This window comes from Seriola aureovittata, chromosome 8 (assembly GCF_021018895.1).
Source record: "Seriola aureovittata isolate HTS-2021-v1 ecotype China chromosome 8, ASM2101889v1, whole genome shotgun sequence".
NCBI classification, from domain to species: Eukaryota; Metazoa; Chordata; class Actinopteri; order Carangiformes; family Carangidae; genus Seriola; species Seriola aureovittata.
Window position 1 is genome coordinate 8,135,014 of NC_079371.1, and position 24,427 is coordinate 8,159,440.

General features: G+C 40.2%; 1 protein-coding gene across 1 annotated transcript; it reads right to left on the reverse strand.

Annotated features, from left to right (window-relative positions):
* Positions 1-1,216: 1,216 nt before the first annotated feature.
* mtnr1al (melatonin receptor type 1A like) lies at positions 1,217-23,761 on the reverse strand. Its single transcript, XM_056382154.1, has 2 exons — positions 23,010-23,761; positions 1,217-7,132 (listed from the first exon to the last, which is right to left on the reverse strand). The coding sequence occupies exons 1-2, from the start codon at positions 23,302-23,304 to the stop codon at positions 6,363-6,365; spliced, it is 1,065 nt and encodes a 354-aa protein (XP_056238129.1). The 5' UTR covers positions 23,305-23,761; the 3' UTR covers positions 1,217-6,362.
* Positions 23,762-24,427: the final 666 nt, after the last annotated feature.

Consider the following 24,427-nt stretch of genomic DNA (forward strand, 5'->3'; position numbering starts at 1 on the left):
CTCTCCTGCCTTGTTTCCGTTCTTGGTGAAGCTTGGAGCCCGTAGTTTGTGCTTGGACTGGATCAGGCATGATGATTCACTTGATTTTCTGTCAGCGGATGGAAGGTGAAGTTATTTTATATATTTGAAATGGATTGAGACATAGAAAGAGAGGAGATGAGTTTGATATGAACAGAATTTGGAATGAGTTGGATCACAGATAAAAAATGAAGAGGTAATCTGGAGAGAAAAACAAGAAGATTTGGGAGACAAAAGAAATAAAAAGTCCACAGAATTGAGATGAAGAGTGTTTAGAGTCAATAGAAGAGGAAATGAAAATGAAATGACAAAACTTTTGACGCACCTACCCATTCATAAGTTTTTCTTTGTTTTGACTATTTTCTACATTGCAGAACAGCACTGGAGACATCAGAGCTGTGAAATAACACAGACAGATTTGTGCCGTAAAAAGATGTTTCATATTTAAGATTCTTCAAAGCAGCTCCCTTTTACCTCGATGACTGCTTTGCACAATATCAGCATTATCTTACCTGAACTGCTCAACTAAGCAAAGACAAACCACAGTCCTTCATTACTTTAAGACATTAAGTCTGTCAATCTGGAAAATTGCAGGAACTTTGAATGTATCTTCAAGTGCAGCTGCAAAAACCATCAAACGCTCTGATGAAACTGGCTCTCATGACGACCGTCCCAGGAAAGAAAGACCAAGACTTACCTCTGCTGCAGAGGATAAGTTCAATAGCGTTAACAGCCTCAGAAATCACCAAGTAACAGCACTTCAGATTACAAAACAGTTTGAACACAAACTGAACAGTGTAACCTTCATGATGGAGGATTTACTGCAGGACTGTTGTATTAGACTGCATTAGTTTTAGCCTGGTGTACTTAATACTACTAACTGTCAACTGAGTGCACAACCAGATTTATTTAGCATCCGGTTTGCCATAAAATCTGAAAATTGTCTCCCACCTGACTGTAAAACTGACTGTAGTTGGCTTTAATAACACCCACAGTGAGTGAGTTGTTGTATCTTTAATAACTACAAGGAAAAGTCTCTGCACTTATCTTGACAATGAGCCTAAAAAATGTGCATTTTCTGCACATTTCTAGCATATGACATTAAATAGTTATCATGTAAAAGTATGTTTTCCTGCTGTCATGCCTCAACATGAAAGTGCGATTGTGTGTGAAATAAAGCGACAGACAGAGGCGGCGCCGGCTCACAGTGAACGTTCCTTTATTAAGACATGTTTACCAGGGCTCGGTTGGTTTCTTTTGTCTCGTCAATATTACAGACATTCAGAGGAAACATTCTCCACGGCGATGTGCAAAACAGCGTATGAAAGGAAAGCAGGTACATTCTCATTTAGTGTTGGCTTCCAATGCAACTGGATGGCTTTGTTTTTATATTTTCTTTTTTTTTCTTTTTTTTTTTTGTATCTGTTCCAAAAACACTAACAACAACAACAAGCTCAGTTAATTGCATAAATAAACATAAGATGTTTCGATTTACACTACTACAGGTAAAAGGCTGGTACTGTATCTTTTTTAACCCTCAGTAGGCCAATTATATTTTCTACTTGTCCTCAGCAGACTGTTGTAACCAGCCCACACCTGGCGTCCATTCACTAACTGCACCTCATATTAATGTAAATTCACATCTGTCTGGACTGGGACAAACTGAGCTGGACAATTGGCTTCTTTTTTTTTTTTTTTTAAAGAAAGATCTCAACATATTTTCCACCCATATGATCATTTTCTCCTGGGAACTGGGGAATCACACAGTTGTTATACAGTAGGCAGTTTCTGGTAATTTGCAGGTGAAAAGAGGATGTCTGCTTCTAAATCAAAACCGGGTAAAGTTTTGGATGTTTTTGAGACATCTAGGTTACTTATAACTGTTGTTTCATATTTCAATATTCACTATAAATCTAGTCATTTAATCATGTGAAACAAAAGTTAAATGTAATGTAGCTGTGTAAAAACCTTTTACTTTTCATGTAATTAAGCCTACTTTACTTGAGCATGAAAATATATTATTGACTTTAAAATTAGAAAGTTTTTAAATGTGCTTTCAGGTACAAGACGTGACTGAAAATGTCAAAATTTGTTTTACATGATAACTCAATAACAACTGAGCAGTTTCCGTACACAGATGAAGTGCTCTGGAAGGTTTTTAATTGTTCATACTGGTAATCTAAGAATATTATCTATATACTTGAAGATGTGACAACAAGCCTCCCAGAAGTCACTGCACCCGGCTCCTAAAGCCACAAATTGCCATTTTTACATTTCTCTTTGTGTATGTGTTGTTTCCCTCAGTTTTCAGTCAGTATGCTAAGCTAAGCTAACCTGCTGCTGGCTGTAACTTTATATTTACTGTATGGACATGAAAGATGGAAAGCAAATAAACTCATTCCAAGAAGGTAAAACTCTTCCTTTCAGTTAAAGTAATGACTTACTTTATCTTATTTACCTTAGCTTAGCTTAGCTTAGCTTAGCTTAGAATAAAGACTGGAAACGGGGGGAAACAGCTAGCCCGGTTTTGTCTAAAGGTAACAACCTTTGGAAAGCTCTCCTCTAAATTGTGTTATTTCTCAGATTCTGCTTGGATGTGTAGATGTTTTTTGACCTGCAAATTATCCAGTAAAAGCCTCCTGGGAAATGAGGAATAAAAAGAAAAACCTTCCCTGTGTTTGCAACCGGAACATTTTGGCACAAAAATGAAACACAGACATAAACACTCTCCCTCCAACAAATGGCCCTGTTGCCAATTTAAAGGTCCTTGTTGGACCCAATTTAAATGTCCTTGTTTGACCTTTAAATTTGGGAAGAACTGGTCCCAGAACTGTCTGATCCACATACACACACACACAAGGTCATTAAAATGGGACTGGCACACAGGCAGATTATCACAGCAGCAATCCGCTAATTCATACATATGCAACATTCATCTTCCACTTTCCAGGAGTGTGAAACACAGTGATGTGGTCAGAATACTGTTCAGAACAACCACAACTTCATTACTAATTTTCACATCTCTTTTTTGTTTTTTGTTTTTTGTACCCACTGATGGGATGGTGTGTGATGTGGGGACACTGATGTGTTTTGGGAGCTGAAATGAACAGTTTTAATGTGTGAGGACAAGTTAGAAATGGAAGTGCACACAGTATTGCTTCTGAATGGCAGAGACACCGTGTTTTTGTCTTTTTTTTCTCCTCCTGGTTTTGTTCATTTGAGTCTTATACACAGACAAGTTCGGTTCATGAGTGTGAGGAAACGCCTTCGTATCGTCTGAGCGGATTATTGCAGGAGGAGCAGATTGCCTCCCACCTGTTCCTTTCATGTCCACGTTAGGAGAAACTGATGATGTGAAGAGGTGAGACAGTCAGTCAGCAGCAAAAAACAACACCACCAACACAGCTTACAGCTTTCACCAGAGGAAAAACCCCAGAGGTGAGACAAAGTCTTTGCAAGTCACAAGTCTCAGTCCCAAAATGTTAGCACTAAAAGTCAAGTCCAAACCCTAAACTTGTTTTTGAGTCTCAGGTTCTTAGCAAGTCATTACAAGTCATGTTCCCTCTCTGAAATGATACAAAGGAGGGAAAGAAAGACACCATAGCTGTTAGACTATGTTAGACAGTTGTTGCTAAAAATACCACTGCATAAAAAACACTGGTGCTGTGGTAGAGAAATAGCAACAGGAAATAAATAATTACGATATTGGCCCCATTATAGGATGAACCTGATCATAAGACTGCTAACGAATCACTTTTAGGACTGACTGACTCTGACGTTGTGAACACATAATTAGTCTAGTCCTTGAATACAAGACTACCTCCACTTTTTAAACCGTATTCCCAGAAGAAAATGTCTTATATTTAGGCCAATACGATACTATCCACCATCGTGGAGACTATGAAAGACATTTTCACATCAAATCAGGTCTGTCTGTTAGAAACATGGATGTATTAAAGAGAAATAATGTAAAACCTAAACTGACGGCAGCTCCAGCAGCGTATTATGTTTGAAACATAGAGTCAAAAGTTTGGACACACTTTTGTCGGACATGGTCTGACATATGCAACAATTTCCCTAAAATAGATTAAAAGTATTTTTTATTACGATTACATTTTATTACAACCAAAACATAGGATTTCCAGGACCAAAAGCATGGGTATTAACTAATCAATAACAATAACTGATTAATTAGTTATTAGTTCATATTTTTTAGATTACAATAATAGAATTTAAAATTATTCATCATACAGTAAATATATTATATGAATGTAAATATAAATTAATTACAGTTAATTGTTTCATAGCATTTAGTCAGTTGATTTTCTAGTACAATGTGATAACAGGTTTCAGTCTTGTTTTTTACATTCCTGTTATTATCAGGTGTACGAGGTGCACGCTCAGATCGTAGACTTTTGTGCTGACATTTATTTCAATTTTTTTGTTGGTGCTTATGCTCTCAGGATATAATGTATATCTGCTTGACAATGTTATATTGAGGGTCTGTGAATGGGGCTATCACAGTCTAACAGATACTGTTTTCTTTAACTTTTTAATTCTTCAACTGTCAAATGTGTCTGTCTTCTTTTCATTTACTTATATTGGTGTCTTGACAAAGTGGTGTATAAAGTTCAGACTCCAAAGAACTGCAGCAGACTATTAGACGTGGTTTAAGACAGTCTTAATGACTGTAAGGTAGATGCTTCAGCATTCCCATTAGAAGGTAATTTACTGGTTATGTGCATTTTTTTTGCCAGAGCTTCTGCATCTAGACCATGGATTTACTAATAGATATGAATGTGGCACGGTGGATCAATCTTGCTGCCAGTGTGCCCTTGAGGAGGTGCTGCGATTCCCTTCTGTGGTCCAGAAGGGATTTTCTCCACACACCGCACTGATATGATAAAAGAGACATCTGTGAGAAGGCTGTGTGCTAATTTTGTGCTAATTTTGATCTGAAAGCAACCTTGAGAGGCGATTAGTGCTTTTAGCTACAGTGGCAAGAGGTGTAGACTGGATTCTTGCGACTGTGTGGAGAGCTGAACCCCCTGAAAATCCCGTCTTTACTGACCTCCAGTGCTTTACCTTTCCGCCCGGTTGCAGTGATGTGCAGGTGTAGTCCAGGACCCCATGACATCACTGCTGGGTGTGGCTACAGGTGCACCAGAACACATTTCTGACCACACTCAGCCACCCCCACCATTCATGAAACAGGCTTGAAGCTTTCAACCACAGGAAAAAGCAAAACACTGCATTTCAGCCTGATGGTAAGTTATTCTTGAAGATCAGTTTTTGGTTTGAAAGACGAGTTTTCAGTGGGAAAAAAGTATTAAATTGTCAACAGAAATGTCTCAGATCAGGGGGCTGGGGGTCAAGTCATTTCAAGTAAACGTCCAAGTCAAGTCAAAGTCTGACGCTGACTCTGGTCCAGCTGTCAACGTCTGTCTTGTCATCCATCCATCCATCCATCCTTCCCTCTTTCTTTCTTTGTTCCGTTGAGAGTTTGGTTCATTCCTCAAAACACCATCAATGTCAAATTTAGAATATCAAAATAATTACTGTAAACAAATGGGGCCGCCCGCCTCTATCAGAGCTCATGTTAAATCTTCATGTGTTGTTCAAAAGTTCATCACACTACTTAATATTCCTAAAAAGCACCAATTTGTTATTCTTTTCAGCAAATAACCTGTTTTGTAAAAACCCCTCTCATCATTTTGAAATCAGCACGAGTCAGTTTTCTCTCCTGTGAACAATCAGGAGACAGAAAAAGAGTCAAAGTCTTCTGTCCTTCAGATCACAGCATTGGAGATTTTCTGTCTTGAAACTAGTTTATAGAGGAGTTAATGCATCAGGGGGAAGAAGGTGATCAATGTTTGGATAATCCAAGATCAAAGCATGAAGTTGGTAAAAAGTTACAACTTGTATTTTAATTCAAATAGTAATTCATGACCTCATTAACAAAGAAAGTCATGATAAAACACATTACTAAGTTAAGAGTTACTTCCATACTGTGGTCTCTTCTTCCCTATCAATGTATTTTTCTCTCTCTTAAGTCTCTCAGTTTCCCTGAAGGCATCACTGATAACGCTCAGATCATTTATTTCACTTTACCCTCCACCCCTCCTCCTCCTCCAGCTATTAAAGTTCTTCTCTTTTTCTCTCTTGTACAAAGTGTTTTTTCTTTCTTCTTCTACCTTCATTTGTTTTATTTCCCATTCATTACTACTGCTTTCCTCTCTCTGTCAAGGTCAAGTTTGTTTTCTTTCTTTCATGGCTTTTTAATAGCCTTGTCATAAAAGTTAAAAATAGCCTCCGCTCCTTGCCTCTCCCCTCGGTAAATCATCTCAGCAGTGAAACTTAAAGATGATCAGGACGATCCTCTTGTACTCCTTCCTGAAGTTGTGGTTCAGGACGCCATAGACGACAGCGTTGAGGCAGCTGTTGAAGTACGCCATGAAGTAGCTGGCCGTGAACAGCCACTCCGGTATGGCCCGGCTCAGCCTGGAGTCCAGCGCCACCGCCAGTCCGATCAGGTTCAGCGGCGCCCAGCAGACGGCAAAGAGCACGAACACCACAAACATGGTGAGGAAGTTGCGGAGGTCGTGCGGCTTGATTTTGGGTCGCGAGTCCGGCTTGACCCTCCGCCTCACCTGGATGACAAGGATCCAGATTCGCAGGTAGCAGTAGGTGACAATACCGATCGGCAGGATGAAGTGCACCACAACCACTGTGATGGTGTACAGCGAACTGACCGACTGGGCGAAGGTGCAGGAGTACACTCGAGGGTCATACTGCAGCGACTCCACGAACCAGTTGGGCACAATGGCCAGGATGGTGAGCGCCCAGACGAGCACAACGTAGCACATGGTGTTGCTGTTGGAGAAGAGTTTGTCGTACTTGAGGCTGTGGCAGATGTAGCAGTAGCGGTTGATGGCAATGCCCGTGATGTTGAAGATGGAGCCGATGACGCTGAGGCCCATCAGGAAGCCGCTGATCTGACAGTGGATGTAGCCGGCGATCCAGCCGTCATGGAAGATGGCGGTCAGGACCAGCGGGTAGGGATAGATGGCGACCACCAAGTCAGCGAGGGCCAGGCTCACCACGAAGGCGTTTCCTGCAGAGTGAGAGGGGGAAGGTATGACATGAGATTTCAGGCATGACAGTGTGAAAGGTGTGTAATTACTTTGGTTTACCGCCAACTGCATTTATTTCGCAGGACTGACAAACATAACTATGAACATTTTTGAATGACTCTCTTCATTCCAGACAGCCATTTGTTTTCTCTTCATATTCTACTTAAATCAACTTGTCAAGTATTTACGGGGAGTCCGGCTCAGGTCACCAAGAAGAACCGGCTCTTTCGGCTCCCAAATGGCTCTTCATTTTACCACTTCTGCCTTAAATAATTCAGCCAAATTTAGCAATGTTTTGACCTATAATTAGTATGTGTACACATATATCACTTAAATTATTCAATGTAATTATACTAAACCTTATAATTTCCATAATTCCATAATTTTACATTATGTTTGGTATAAAATGATTAAATGTAAAAACATCCAACAATATTACACATGTATTAAACGTTTTATTTATACAGAACGTTGTAGTGTTTTGCTAGAAAAACACTTAACAGACATGCATCTGGTAGCTGTACATAAATGTATGTCACAGTTCTAATGCTACTGTGATGTCCATATAAAATAAAATAATAGAATAAATGATAGGCTATCCAAAAAAACAAATCATTCAGTCTCTGATTATTGTTCTGAAATGCTCAATGTTGTTGTGTTTAACAGTGCTCCACCACTTGTTGAATATAAACTTTATCTAAAGTTTATCTGCACATTAAGACACTTTTTTTGTGTACAAAGCCTCCTACAAACTTCCTCCCTCCACATCCGTGATCCCTGTGTAAATATTGATGGGCATCTCGCTCGACAGAGTGCAATTATTTAGTAATAAGCCTCCACTGATCAAAATGTGTATCTAAAGACGGCCGTTAAGAGGGTTGGAAAGAAAAAAGTTTCTTGGTCATTGGCTTTTTGCCCTTTGATGGAAGGTAATGGCATGTGTGGAAAATACAGTACAATACAGTGGTGGAAAACCAATTTTGTGTTCGAAATGTTGCTTTTCAAGCAGAGAGGCTGTGGCCAGAGGATTCAAATGTGTAGTATGTACCTAAGTGGAAAGGTTTAAGTGGACATCTGGTGGATGACTGAAAAACAAGTTAAAAACATTTCAGCGTACATGCTATGTGATATGGAAAATATCACATAGCATGAACGCTGAAATGTTTCTTCTAATAGAAGAAACAACATTATTATTATTATTGTTGGTCTCCTGGGTCTGGATTTCTAACCATATAGCTACAGAAGGTTGTCAATGCAACTCTTCTTGGGAGATGATCAGCAGCTTCTGGATGTGGGATTGTCCTTTTTGGGCTTGATTTTATCAGTCCAAAGCACTCGGTCTAAAGCACATGTGCATTTAAGGCCTGATTTTGTTAGTTTTTGCTGTAACATGCAATAAACCAATCAGAGTGCCATCTCCCATTCCCTTTAAAAGCCAGGCACTTCCACCTTGGCATCATGCTTTTATACTCGCGCAGTGTTTCAGAATAAGAATTAAATTCGAGTTGATTACATATTGTGACTGCCCAGTGAGCCCAGGCCCGACTGTGTGCCCGAGGAGCAAGGAAGGGTTGAGCGAATCAGTACACTGTGCACAGCTCTACAAAAAAGTAATGGCACAAATCACAATGTTAGGAATATTTTATGTTCTGAGAAGTGTAAATACATTTTCGGTTCATTATGAAACTTAGGACAAATTTAGTCAAAGTGAAGGATGGGAAACACTGGCAGATTTACCAGGTAGTAAGAAAGAAAGCTTCTCTGCAGAGCCTGATTTATGTCCAACAGATTCCATGATGCATGGAAATGTTGTGCGACACTCATGTCACACAGAATGCTACGATCTTCTGAGACTGTGTTGTAATGTTACACCTGACTTATCCAAACATCTGAAGCACATTTTCAGCACACTCTGGTAACAGGCAGAGTATATGTGCATTGTGCACCCGGTTCTCTTTGCACCAGTTGTAAGGCCCTTTATGTCTTTGGGTCAAATTTTACAACTCGAAGTTTGAAAAGAACTGGAACCAGTGGCTGCTTGAAATAAGTCTACAACACGGTTTCTTGTTTTTACACTTTCTTTCCATTCCTTTGGAAAACACTATGCCCTTCCATCTTAAACAGTGCTTTATAAATGTAATTTTGATTATCATACATTTTGGACAATGGTTGGTGTCTTATGTGGACAAAACAGTACAGTAAAGATGTTGTCTCTGGGTCTTAGAACTTGTTAATTTATAGGATATTTCCTGGCATTTTTTAGATAGAAAGGAACGAGTTCCTTCAAAAAAAAACAGCAAACCACAAATAAAAGAAAACGAGGTAAAGCAGTAGACCATAAAGTCAAAGTTGCAGTCAGATCACATTCCCCTCCAAATTCACTTTAATAGCATCTGGATCATTAAGCTCTCCAAACCTCATCACTTCCATTTTAATTCCACCAGCATCATTACAGGCTATTGTAGACAATTTAATACACAGACTGTCCAAACTGTCCAACAGTCGGCACTTTAACCACTTCAGACAGCTCACACACACACTCTAAACACACACCTCGTCCAAAAAAGTTCATAATGATGGACTACTGTTTTCTATGATGGTAACAAAATCTCACTCCGCTCATGTGCTGTAAAGGTCTCCCACGTGGGGAAAATTAAGTCTGAGGGCCTGACGTCGTGAGCGAACCGTGCTGCATTTCAATTATGTTTTCTCACTGTTGTAGCCATTGCACATAGCTCCCTTTATGAAACTCTCCAGTGTCTGTGCTGCATTTGTATGGTATGCACAGACTCTCTATCTCACATATATTCACCCTCCAGTCTAATGAAAGTAATTCAGTATCCAATTCAGGCATTTTCTTTTGAGTAAAGATTTCATTTTCTCAAGCTTTTTTGTTGCCAAATTAAATTTTCTGTATTCCAATGTTTTCCTCACATCCCAGATGATAGTTTTTTAGTGAAGAAGTTTCAGCTGACATAAAGAACCAACTTCAGGAAGATGATCCTTCCAAAAAAAAGGGTTGCTTTATTATTATTAACTATAAAAGTGTGAGGTCAAGGTGGTCATTTAGAAAACAGCCACTTGGTTGCATTTGTTAGTTTAAAGGCTTCTGATTGTAAGTGGAAATATCACTGGAAATATCTAGATAAAACCAGGATAACTAGAATCAGGCTATATATTGATATGATAGATAAAAGCAGGTAAATTCCCATGTAAATCCTAATTTTTGTGCTGATTAATCAACACTATCTCACACAAATGTCCCATTTGTAATAAATTACCATTTCCATTAAGTTTTTTTTCTAATGTACTTAATCATAAAATCAGAACTATCTGCAGATACTAGAGGCCATTAGAGGTAAATGCAAATGTTTTTCTGTCACCTCTTTATCCATCACTTTTACCAACAGCAAATACTCTCACTTTCCCTACCAGCATAACATCCAGCTTCTTGCCCCAGCCTCACAGATAGCAACACTACAAATGCATCATCTGCCCTTCACATTAACTGTGATCCATGTGCATCAAAATTTTACACTCCACAGGCCTTCAGCAGACAAACCCATCAGGACTAAGTGTGTCTGAAATGTGGCTGTGGTCAGGTTGAAACCCATGAGTGGTTGAGAGATATGTTTCAACACGCTGCAGCTGCTGTAACTGATATGTTTTGGTGGGAGCATTTATCAAAGTGCAAACATCTTCACACCTAGAGCAGAGCGTGGTTGTTAACTGTGGCAGCGTTAATAACACCTTGTTCTACCTGCTAAACTATGCGGCACAATTCACTATGTATCACCCCCTGACTCTGTCTTCATTATGAAGAAGCTTCATTGTTAATATTCTGGACGACTCTTCGTCTCAAGCACGTCACAGAAGGCTAGTTAGGGAAGAGCTGTGGCTCGGAGCACAGAGACGGGGGACTTGTTAACCGCCAGTCAATATGTATTAGTCCATTGTTCTGTCTTTATTACTGTGTTTGCCCTTTGCAGCTATTCCCCACAATATCCCTCTTGTTGTGTAAGCGGGAGCCCCATGTTGATAAGCGGAGAAGAGAAATGTTGCCGGGGTTAGTGGTTCAATTCCCTGTCTAGTACCATGATTGAGGAAGACATTAAAACTGCCAGAGTGGGTCTCATGAGAACCGTTCATTCTTTAAATGTATAGATTCATGCTGCCTTAAGGTGCTTCTGATGAAAGTATCAGCTGTTGTCATGTAATGTCAGTATTTGCAGCAAAATGTACTTAAATATCAGAAGTAAATGTGTCCAATAGTGCAGAATGGGGCCTTGATATTAAACATAAATATTATTATTAGTTATTACTACTGATGCATTATCTTGTAAGCTTTTTAATGCTGCTCATGTGTTGGAATAAGTTTTTTTTTCTCGGCCGGACTGCAACAGCTGGGCCATCCCTATAGTTGCAAATGTCTGCGACTGACTGACTGACTGACTGACTGACTGACTGTCTGAGAGATCATATTCCAACCGTTGGTCAGTCGAATGCCACGTGACTGAATTGAAATTTCCTCATTGGCCTTTGCTCTTGAATTGACGCAAGCAGTTTCTGTTAGGGGTGCGTTTACAGCCTGCAGTGTTGCCAACTTAGCACATTTGTTGCTAAACTCAGCAACAAATCTAGGGACTTTTTGGACAAACTTTGGCTACATAGAAGCGAGTTGCCAGTATTACGACTCTCTACTGTGTTCATTGAGCGGCACAGAGCATCAGTTTGTTACCCAGACAGACGTTGTGCACTGTTAGAGACAAAATAAGAAAGATATTTCGTTGGTTATAACTTTCTCACTGACTGATCATTTTATAAGTAAATATTACCGAAATCACTGCAGTCTTTGTCTTTAATTTATGTGTTTGGTGATTTTGTCAGACGACATCGCAGTTACAGAATCAGGATTTTGGAAATTACATGGAAGTTAACATGTAGTCTTAATTGGCGGCTTTTCAGTGACTATTTCATCATCTTTCTATTGTCCGACAACAGAAAGATAAACAGAAAAACATAAATAAGAACAACTTTATTGTGAATTTAGCTGTATTAAAATCCTGTATAAGTGAGCATGGAGAGTAGAAGAGAAGCTTGAAAGAAGGGTTGAAACTGGCTGACTGCAGAATGTAAATAGAGCATGATGATGTAAGTTATTTACAACGGTTCTATAAAGGTTTTCATCAACGTCCTCAATTTCACTCATTGACTCATTTTATCTGAAAAGCAACATTTAAACTACATTCCAGATCACGGTATAGCAAGAAGTCCACTGGAAGAAAATGGACCTGTGTTCTTTGTTCAAACGATTACAGTGGCTGCATGTTGCTACTGTGCACAGGGAATCTGCAGGTCTAAAAAAGTCTCAAGAAGCACTAGTTTCAGTTTCCTGAAACCAAAAAAATCAAAAAAAATTGTGATTGCAGCACAAACTTGGTGTCTCCACTGCCGTTGTGTCATGTTATGTAAAATTCGTATGTGGACCTTAAATAATATAATTTAATAATTTTAATAATTTTAATTAGGTTATCCTTCCTGCTCATCATGCAGCAATGAATAATTAATGATATTATTAGTAATTATTCTTATTAACAGCTGAGAAGGACTGAAAATGTGATGTAAATGTCAATAAATAGATATTCATTGAGATCTTTCACACTGTGAAACAGTTATTTCATTAATCTCTAGGTGTCCATAATTAACCAGAGAGCTCAAAGTATCGTGCTGGAGCAGGAATTTCCACAAACTTATTAATGTAATTATAACTGATCACTAAAGCATTAGCAAACAATGTATTAACCATTAATGACTTACAAGCCTTTATAAATGTTGCCTTATCAGAAAGTGGTAGCTACGCCTTTAATCCTAAACGTAGTTCCTCCCAACATAGACAAATAACAAGGAACCTTACTAAGGTACCTAATGATGAATTGAACCCAGCCAGCTATGCTAATCAGCCTGTTAATTAAGACAAATGATGAGCTAATTAGCATAGATTTCTATCACAGTGGTGTGATCTTTGCCTCTTGAACCCACTGAGAAGTTACAGTTCTTTCAAAGACATTGGTTTTTCTACATTGAAATGCAAATTTATTCAGCGAATCGCTCTGAAATCTAATCAGATCATCTGCTCTGTAGGAGCAGCGTTGTGAACTTTTCAGAGTTCCTGTAGTCTGGTGTTCTCGAGTTACAGCATTTGTATCAGCGTGTCCCCCCACAGACCGAGAGACAGCAGCATCGTGGAGCATCTCATAACCACAGTCAGTTTTGAAGTGAGAGTCTCGCCATCGTGCCTTCACTCCGCTCGTGGGTTTTATTTGTTTCTCTCAGCAGTGTGAGTGTGTTCAATACCGCAGCAGCTGCCGAGGCGTCTGATCCTGACGCTGCAGCTCTGACTTCCGCTGCTTGTACCTTGTTCAATTACAACAGCAAACACTGCTGTCACCCACAGACAGATACAGATATCAGGTTTCAGGTTGAAGGAAAAAATAGACACCTTTTCTGTCTGACTCACCCTTCAACTGACATTTCCGGATCATACTGAAGTATTGGAAAGTAACAAGAGATAGTGGTTATAAGACTGACTTTGGCAAGGGTCTAGATTATTCAGGGCTGTAGCCAAAATTTGCACATGGGAGTTATTTTACCCCCTGACCCACAATACTTTTGTCCAACATAAAATAAAAACAAGGGCAAATGAAAATAAACATGTACTGAGACTTTTTTTTCTAAATATATAAAACTGCTCAGTGCGTCAGTGTTTAACAAAAATACAAGCTACCTTTAGAAAAGTTTCCTGGGTTCCTGGTTGGGAACTATTTCTTTAAAACTACAATGACAAAACTTCCACAGAGTCTACAAGTCTTTGGTCCAACCACACACATCACCACACTCTTTTCAAAATGTGTCAGCATTTAACATGATGGCTCATACTAATAACTCCTTACATGAATATGGATGATGTGTGAATGGTGAATGTGAAATTTCACTTTGTGTTTTGATGTGATGTAAATGAATGAATTATGTCTTCAGATGTTGTTTTGTGACCTGATCATGAGGCCACTTGTCACAGCATTACTTCCAGCTAGGAAAGTTTGATGATGACAGATCAGAGCTGATGCAAACAAACTGGATGCTAACTAATGTCTTGCGTCAGTAATTTGTGAAGTGATTATTAGTGATGGAGCAAAACATAAAGGACTACATGTATTTGATTACATGTATATTTTGAGTATCAAACACCTAAACACAGTGAGCTTGGACTCAAAATGTTTTTTTCATTGTATGACCATAAAAAAACTAGTTGTAGAAGTCTGTTTCTCCAATGTCCATCCATACTCACTGTGTTCCAGATTTGTTCATATATCAAAATGTGGCTAAATACACAACTTCTGCTCAGTCCTCAAAACCAACTGAGCAGATTCATGCATCCGTTTATGTTTGTTAAAGCTCAGTCACTCTTGAACCAGTCCCTGCTAATATTCCCTCCCATGTGACGGGCCTCAAGAGCGTGTTTCCTGTTTCTGTGCAACCATGCTACTCAAAAATCAGCTTTGTTCACCTGCAGAGTGGCAGAGCGATGTGTTTAGTGTTTAATGCCCAGTCTTTCTAACCCTCACACAACCAACTCTGCAATCGTTCAACTTGGCTCATGGGCATGTCAATCAAACAGTTCCTTCCTCCAATAAGCAAAACACCAGACTCAAGACAGTCTGATAAAAGCCTTTGGCTCATACTTTTTGTTTTTCCACAGCGAAAATCCAAAATGAGCACAAACTCCTTGTTCCACAAAGCCTCAAACTTTGTGCTGCTGCCTTTTAAGCCTACAGGAGGTGAGTGTTGATACTCAGAGATAGAGTTGGACTTGTGTGCCACTTTAATGGCTGTGGGGTTTCAGTGCAATAAACAGTACATTGCACATATCACTCCCATGATAAAAAAACAAACAGCAGAGAATCTTTTACTGACAATTTATTTTAGTCAGGATCTCAGGGTGTGAGATTAAAGATGACCAGGTTTGTTGTGTATTCAATGCGTCCAGCAGCAGCCGCGTCCTCTCCAACGCTGGAAATCACAAATTCACATCGAATGACTAAGTATCTGAGCAGCTAAAGGAAATTAGACGAAATAAATCATTGTGCTGTGGCAGCTCACCAGAGTGTCTGCATCCTCAGGCAGGTGTGCTTCAGCAGGAAGAGGTCAGACAGGTGGCTGGGATCGGGTCAGGCTCGTCAGACATGATGTCGAGAGGAAAAGAGAGGCCGTGACTTCATGTCATATGCTGCAGCAGAGCACATGCTTTCCCCGCTACAGCAAACGCTTGCTGGGTTGTTAAGCCTCCTGCCACCTGTTGCAGTTGTTGTGACAGCTCACCTCTGCTCTCCGTGGATCAGCGAGTTTTACAATGTTTCACGATTTTAAGTTTTACGCAGTGAATATCCACCCGCACACCAATCCAAAAAATCCAATTTATTTTATCTCAAAATGTTGAAAACTCATTTGAATACCTCATTAACACCCCTTCCCAAACACAACATGAACAGTTTTAATATACAGCACAATAAAATAGGACCTGACATGAAACAAATGATACACTTGCTATTTAACCTGCTGCTATTTTACCAAATTCAGAATAAACTCCGGGTATAGAACATAAACTGTAAATACAGATGGACTTAGCCTACATGACGTCACCCATAGGTTTCTGATGAGCGGTTTTGAAGCTCACAGTGGGCTGCCCTGCTGTTGCCATCTTGGCAGTACCTGACTCCGCCACACTCCTCTAATCCAAAATGGGCAAAGAAGAGGAACGTGTGCGGAGCCGAGACTTTGATGCATGCTGGCTAATGGCAGGCGCACGTTCAACCAACTGTCACTCAATGTGGCACGCCCTCAATAATGCAGAACCTTAAGCCTTAATAGAATTTAAATGAGTGAGTTGTATAAAAATTCACCCATACAGTTGTCATGAAGGAGGAAATTAGCCGGTTGTAAACATGTTTCTGTTCTAAAGCTGGGCATTTTAACATGGGAGTCCATGGAGATTGACTTGCTTATTTTCCCCGTGTTGGTTTCAGTCTCTGAGGTTGTAATCTTTACCTGTACATAGTCCTGTACTACACAGTTAGAATTCTGCCTCTTGGTCTCTGTGGATCTACCTAAATCTACTTAAAATCTACTTAAAAAGTAATCACTATTTACTGGCCTAATGATCACATACAAAATTACCTGACAAAGTAGGGGCTGTTATAAGTTGTGACCATCAGTCTGCATCATAACATGTCATTTTGATTGGAATGAATATTTTATAGTTGCACTGATAGGTGCAGGTTATGTGAGAAGCAGAGTGTAGACACCCGCAGCGCTCGGAGCAGAAGCTGTAGTTATCCATGTAAAAGGAAAGGAGGAAAACAGACCTGAAACGTAAAACTACACTTCAGGTTGAAGTTGCAAACACAGCCTCTGTAGACGGCTGTCTTGATCTAAACAAATGAGTATCTGATCTGTCCAAAACACTTCCTGTGTAGACATGCCATTAGCCTCTAAATGAGTTCCCAGCCTATTCCAAAGCACAACTTGGTGAGGGATTTATAGTTATAGCTACACATAGCCGCTGTGACTGAGGTGTGCCTCCTCAAAAATGCAAAGAGCGGCTACAGAGATTGCATAACTGGAATTGGTCATCTGGGGCTGCTTTTCATTTCTCCTAAAGGTTTCTGCTGATAGTAGAGACAACATTAAGGAGGCTGAATCATCGTGTGCTTTTCAGTAACACACAAAGCAGAGACACTGCAGACCTCCTGCTCACTGTGATCACCTGCTCTCTGTTACAGAGAGAGACTAACTCAACTTCCGATACATTGAGTGGTCTCTTGTTCTGGAATGAGACGAGGCAAAAAAAGAAACTACTTGGATGCAACTGTTAGCTGTTAGTGCCCATGGAGCAGATTAGGAGCCATACCAAAGGCTCTGATCCACTCCATGGGTTTTTTTTTACTGTCTTTTTTGAGAGGTGCTACAAATGAAGTTTGATATATATAGTTAATCCAGTTGTTTTACTTCTCACCTTGCTGCAGTGATGCACAGTTGTACTCCAGGGTGTGTCAGTACATGGTGACATCAGAGCAGGGGTGTGGTCATAGGCTGCGACACACTGTCCTTCTGCCTGGTGTTAAACCTTAAACTGCAATCTATTGACAGGCTAATCCTTCTCTACATTATAGTGAAGGCTGAACTGGGTTTTTGTGCAAACTTATAATGATATAAAAAACGTTTTCCTTTTTTTTTTTCGTGAAACCTGACCCAAACCCAGCCCAAATACAGCAAAATCCCTCCCTCACGTTTGGACCAAGCGACAGACTACAACTCCCAAGTTTCAAATTCCAGTTCTTGAGTGGAGCAGAATATTCTTTCATGAATAAGGCCCAGCAGATTATTCACTCCTCAAATCCCACTGAAATCATGTTGTGCAGTGATTGGTTGAAGTGACAGCAAACATTGTCATCCCACCATGACACATAATCCTGCATTAAAAGCTGTTGAAAATGCTTTTGGCAGAGCAAATGGCACGCACCATTTTCAAAAGGTGTATTATCTGAAAAGCCACTGGGGAGTTTCCATAAATATTCCTTTTGCTTGCTGACCAGCTGTGACCTTGCTCAAGCTTCGAGTCACCCAATACTGAAGCTGTGAAGGTTTAATGATTACATTGCACTCCTCGTGTTCCCTTAAAATCTATAGTTAACTAACAGGATTCAGTCAGCAAGATAAAAAAAAAAAAGGAAAATGACCTTAGATATCTTCCATTGAGACTTGTCATGTATGAAATCAATTCATGAAGACAAATAATAATGCTGAGTTAAAATGCTGCAACCTCTCTCCATTGTCAATCCATTTTGCAATGGCTTAACAGCCCAAACAAGACTCTTGGCAGATTTAATTACAAAAATAACTTGGGACAATGATGGGACATGAAACTTATCAGTGTTTTCTGGTGGATTTACTTTCTGCAAGCCAGTGTCTGTCAAATGTCAAAGATCCTGTGGACAAAGAGGAAGCATTAACTGACTTTTCAGTTAGTTAGCCCACATTTGTCAGTTTGAAATGTGGGCTTTAAAAGTTTGTAGCTTTCTTTGCCATTGAGGACAGCAGTAGTAGTCAGATGAACAGCAGGTGCAATTCATTTAAAGATTGAACCAGACTTACAGCGAAAAACATCAGAACATCCACAGGAAAGTTCACATATATCAGCATCAAAATGTAGTTGAAGTACCAAAAGCCAAAGCACTCATAGTCTTAGCTTAATCTATAATAACACATCTTTATATATTTATTTTATTTTCATGTTTTAGCTGCTGGTTGTGAACATTACTTAGGCTACCACTTAAAGTAGTGTTTCTGCCTCTCACTAGCAAACACTGATTACAGATGTCAATACTATAACATGCTATCAATCCCCAAACCTAATTATAGCCACTGTATGTATTTTTCTTCATGTAATCTGCTCATCACAGACCATTGCCACCTTTTGCAGAGAGTTCACTGATTTACATATAAGTAATAATAAGTTTCATCATTTGAGAGCTTCAGGGCTCGTTGAGATCCATCAGGGTTCCTGGTTCCTGGTTCTCTGTTTGGCTTGAATGTGCATAAAGATGCGCTGTGATGTAGTACACATCCCTGCTAAAGGTTTCACGCTATTCCACTGACTGTTTGGTGGCAGTAATGTGCCAAGAAACATAAATGGATGTAAACAGTACAGGTCTGAAAATGGGTTTTTTTTTTAAAGTGAAAACTCAAAAAGCAAACATGTCTTAACTTGCATGACCATGAACTCATCGTCTGGCCTTCAATTTTCTTAACAACTGCTCATCCGACTGCCTTCAAACTTTGCATGTGTATTTCTTGAGAACCTTAGGAAGTGCAGTGTGGACTGTGAAGTTTTTTGGATGGCCCACTGTCGAGATTGAAACCCTTACGCTTCATGGGACTGCAGTAGTTTTCTTCAATGTTTAGAGACAGAGGCAAAAAGAAGAGCAGAGTAGTAAAACAAGTAAAAACAAGCCTCTGCACAGACATGATAATTGCTATTTCCATACTATACTAAATGCTCACCTCAGAATATATTAGCAGAGTTGTATTTACAGGTATTTTTCACAGCCCAAGCAGGAGTACTGAGTGTGCGTAGATTATAAATGAATAATCTGTTGGGTTTTGTGCCAATCTGTTGACACTGACATGATGAAATGTGACGGGACTTTACTGATGATCAGGTAATGTGTTTCTGACAGGGCAGATGGAGAGAGCATGGATGGGTGGAGTGGGAGGACAGGAAAACAGGGGAAAGAGGAGAATAATTCAGCGGTAGAAGAGAAGAGGTACAGAGAAGAAAGGGTAGGAATCGAAAGGAGAAGAATGAAAGATAAGAATAATTAAGAGGAGAGGAGGGTGACTGAAAAGAGAGGGCACTGACGAGAGTAGAGGAAAGGTGAGGGAAGAGTCTAAGGGAATGTATCAAATGGAAAGGACAAGAGAGGCAGGACAGGAGAGTGGAGAATTGGAAAGGCAGAAGATGAATTGAGACGAAAGTTGGGAAGATGGGGTAACCATAGAAAAGGTAGTGGGACGGAGGTTGGGGGAAGATAAGAGAGGACAGGAAGGGAGATCAGAATGAATGAGGAGGTGGTGAGGAGAATAAATGAAAAAAGGTGAACAAATCATCCAGTTTTCCAGCTCCAATCATTATATCCTAACTCAGGGATTCCAGAGATCTGCCGCGGACTGATGGAAAAGCAGGAAATAAATGATCGCAGGGAAAGACAGAATATGGTTGTTTATGTATTGATTCATGGCAATGCCAATTTGTCACCATGACAAGTCTGAGGCTCTAGAGCATGACTGTGACCAGATGACTGGGAGCTCCAGATTAAGGTGACAGAACATTTTTTGTCATGTTATTAAGTTTGTAAGTATTAACTTACAAACCCTGGCAACTCCACCTTCCCATATATGTTTGTTTACCTCTTTTTCTTTAAATTCACTGCCTTTACATCATGTTACATGCTTACATCCAATTTAGATGGACCTGTACATTTCCTTCAACTCTGCAGTCAAGAAGTTCATGTTATGTTGCAGAACTCAAACTAGTTGAAGGATTGTTTCAATAAAAATTTGTCTGGGTTACATATAACAATTTTCCAACAGAATTTGAATACATTTATTCAATGTCCTAACTACAAGTTGAAGCAAAGTCATTGAAATGCTGTTGAAACAACAGTTATACAATAACCTTGACGTGCGATAATGTTCACTTGTCGGCCCAATTTAGTCCAGTTTTAACCCAGACGTCTAATGTAGTAAGTGCAGAAAATTAAAGATGGAGCACAAGCACATCCATTAATTCGTGGCAGATTCTGGGTAACAATTATCTATATAAAAAACAGGAAAAAGAAAATATGTCACGCTGCTGTCTCGTTTCCAATTCTTCTTTTGTTCGTCAGGTCCTGTAGTGCTGCAACTAATTATTATTTTCATTGTCGATTCATCTCCTGGTCATTTTTCGAATTGTTTTGCCTGTATAATGGTGTGTTTTGCCCGACCAACCAACAGTCCAAACCCCTACGATATTTAGTTTAATAATAAGTATGACCATGAAAAGCAGCACATCTTTTCATGGTCTTAACATTTCAGCTGCAGGAAAGTGCAACTATTTGACTTTTCTGCTTAAGTAATGATCAACCAAGTATCAAAATAGCTGATAGTCTTATCTCTTTCCACTCTTGAGCTGCCAGTGGACTTCATCAGAACAGCATGGCAGATGGTTGAACAACCTTCTTAGATTAAGGGAATAACTTTCCGAAACTGACCCCCACGTCACGCTTTGATTGGCCAGGTACGCAGAGGTGAGAGAGGAGCCAGAGTTTGAACTTCTCTCTCTTTTTTCATTTGTCACACAATTATTTCAGTCACTTTTCATGCATACAAATGAATGCAGCACTATGGATGTCTTTAAGCAGAGGCTGTCTGAAGGTGTGCACCATTATGCCCACATTTAAACAGGATCAGGAATAGGGAAAAAAGCATTTGATCAACCAGCTCCAGTCAGGTCTTTGTTGGTATTTCAATTCTCCCAGAAACTTTAACAAAACTGTAGAAAAGATTTTTTTTTTTTCACAGTATCCAGGTGTAACTATCATCTGTCAGATTTAATTGACCCACTAAGAGACCTGAGAGTCTCTGTACACTAGACAGCAGCACATTTTTCAACTCAATCCACACATTCAGCTGTTGAACCAAATCACAGAAAGAAAACTTTGCAAAACATCATATCTGACATCACGGTCGCTGCTACTGTGTCTGTCAGAAAGCTAAAAGTGCTGTTATGTTTAGACTTTTTGGCCAAAGCTTGCCAAGACCCGCAGATTCACAGCTTTCCATAAAATTTGGCAGCATTAGTTTCTCTGTGCAGGATCTTCTCAGTTCAACCTCCTGTTGAGTCCATTAACACAGAAACTGGAGCAAGTGCTTTCCCTTAATCGCAGCTGATTCAGGCTTTCAAAGAGGGGACAGTAACCTTCCTCTTCCATAATCTCTCAGCTGATTTGGGTTTGACCTGGCAGCTTTTTGACCTTTCACAGACAAGCTTCTCTAACACCAACAGTTTTTCGACGTAAAGGATGGGGGGGATGCAGTGAATTGATTTTCCTGCCTGGACTATTAATATTGAAGCTTCACAGGAAGCTGGGCTTCACTGCTCCATTATGCGAGGATTGTAAAAGGCAAAAAAACACATCAATATTCATATATTGTCATATGAGTGCATAGAAGGTGTCCTTACTAAGTGCTTTTAATGCGATATTTACCACTAGAGATGGCTCTGTGGGAGCATGCTGCTGAGTGAGAGATAACAATTAGGAGCCAGGATTGATTTTCTCTCTCTCTGTTTGTTTGAGGGTTCCTAAGTGCCTGGGTTATTTATGCATTATTTATGGTGCTCTTAGCTTGTAGTCCGCATCAATCTGAGGCTTTTATCAGATTTACACATCAAATACAATGTGTCACCAACTATGGCTCGACTAATTTTAGTTTACAAAAGTCCTTGACCCGAACCCAATATGGCAAATCTCCCAGTCTGCAGCTGCAGAGCTGCTCCAAACACCTGGACTGTCACTGGTGTCACACTAACAATTTTCTGTCAGCGCTGCATTTTTATAAAACTATTACAATGTGTCAAACAGCCAAACCTTTTGTCAAAGTGTCCTTGAGTAACACATGAAGCAGTAATCCATTCAATTCACTCAGCAAGGCAGTGACAGAAAAATTCAAAGATGGAGAACGTACCAGAGAACTGAGTCCTAGAGGAGTGAAACGTCTCAGACCAGATGTGACCTGTTAATAATCTCATCATGAGCAGGGAGGGACTAAAACTGCTGTTCACACAAAATAATCAGAGAGCAGGTGCAGCAGGGGACACCAACTTGCATTTGCTTCATATAATACAGGATAGTATATGGTGTGTAATGGTATATATTCCAATAATAATCCTTTCTGTTTCACATATAGTGAAATTTGAATAATTCCGTTCAGAAATATTCTAAATTTCTTTTAATATTCCTGCAGTAAATTAAAAATTAATTTATGTGATAAATAGATTTTAATGTCTTTTATTTATTTAAAAATATTACACAATCACTAAAGTTTATTAAGCTTTGGTTTAAGTTCATAAGTAAGTCGAACCACTACAAGCACATAACCTAAGTTCATAGTGACAACTCCAGGAAAACCTAATTATACATCATACAGTTTCTGATGATCTATCTCCAGATGAACTGACTAACACGGACGCAACACCTCTACCTGCTTTCCTGAGTTTCCTGTTCCTGAACACGGACACAATGACCAGCAGGTTCCCGATAACATCCACCACGATGGTCGTGATCAGGACGCCGGCCAGCAGGGTCACCACCCAGGGGAAGGACTGGTGCTGCTGACCCGGAGCCCCTTCCTCCCCTGCCGGCGTGGAGTTGCCGGGCCCCAGGGTCCCTCCCACCATGGTGGGCTCATGGTCCTCCAGGGACATCAGTTGCGGAAGGTGCCTCGGGTCGACAAGTCGCATCCGGCCGTGGCCGCGGAAGGTCTGTCCATTCAGCATAACGCACGGCGGTCAGACTACGCGCACCGGGGAGTTGTGCGCATCATTGCGCTCAATGGCACCGGAGCGACGCGTCCTTTATGTGCCGAAGTCTCCAAACGGGACATCGCAGGACATTTCTGTGAGTCAAGTGCGATTTTATCTTTGATTAACTGGGTTCAACTGCCACCGGTTGCAAGAATACGAACGCGACAGATTAATCTGGACTTTTGTGCTAAAGGAATCTTCAGTGGCCAATATTCAGGGACAGAAAACGCACCAAAAATATTTTAAATGCAAGCAGATGCCACGCAGTTTCCGGTTTGTTCCCATTTAAACTAAAAGAAATTAAACAAAACTGCAGCTTCTTGGGTCACCCGCTTCATTTTGTGAGTCGTGCTGTTCTGGTGCAGCTGGAGTGATGTTTCCACGCTGAGGTTTCATTCACAAATCCGCGCCTTTATCCATGACTCCAACTTCTTTCAGTCTCTGTCTCTCAGGCTGCCGGTTTCATGGTCATTCAGACTCAACTCTGAGCGTCTGAGCCCTCGTCGAGCCTTATAGCATCCAACAGTGACGTAGCCTCTCTCTCTCTCTCTGTTTCTCTTTCTTTCTCTTTCCCTTTCTCTCCTTTGCTCACTCTCTCTCTCTCTCTCTCTCTCTCTCTCTCTCTCTCTCTCTCTCTCTCTCTGGCTGCCGTGTTTCTCTGTTATATACTGTCCACATGATCCTCCAGTGATGCGCTCTCCATGGTCCTTTTCTCTGCTCTTTCCTTTCTCTTTTTCTCTCCTTCTCTGTGTTTTTTTTCTTTCTTTTCTTCTTTTTCTTTGGCCATCCCTTCAAGGTTTCATCTTTACAGGTTTTTCACCTGAGCGCAAAACGGTTACATCTGATCCGCCGGTGATGCTTTCTCTTTGCTTGGCTTCTTATCGCCTTCTGCAGATGATGTTGGCGGGCCTTCGCCTCCCCGGGTGCGCTTCACGGTCCTTCATGAACGCATCGTCGGACAGTTCACATTCCTCTGACATGTGACATCTGTGATTCTCAACAGTGAACTTACTTTAGGCTTTAAAACATGCACATCAAAGGATGTTTGTGTGGTCTTTATTAACCTTAATTCAATTTATTATAGGATGGGGTTTTT

Excerpts from the sequence above, each read along its gene's own strand:
- mtnr1al (XM_056382154.1), bottom strand. The coding sequence starts at position 23,304 with ATGCTGAATGGACAGACCTTCCGCGGCCACGGCCGGATGCGACTTGTC. Across the intron at positions 7,133-23,009 it reads CAGGAAACTCAGGAAAGCAG|GAAACGCCTTCGTGGTGAGC; the intron begins GTAGAGGTGTTG and ends CTCACTCTGCAG.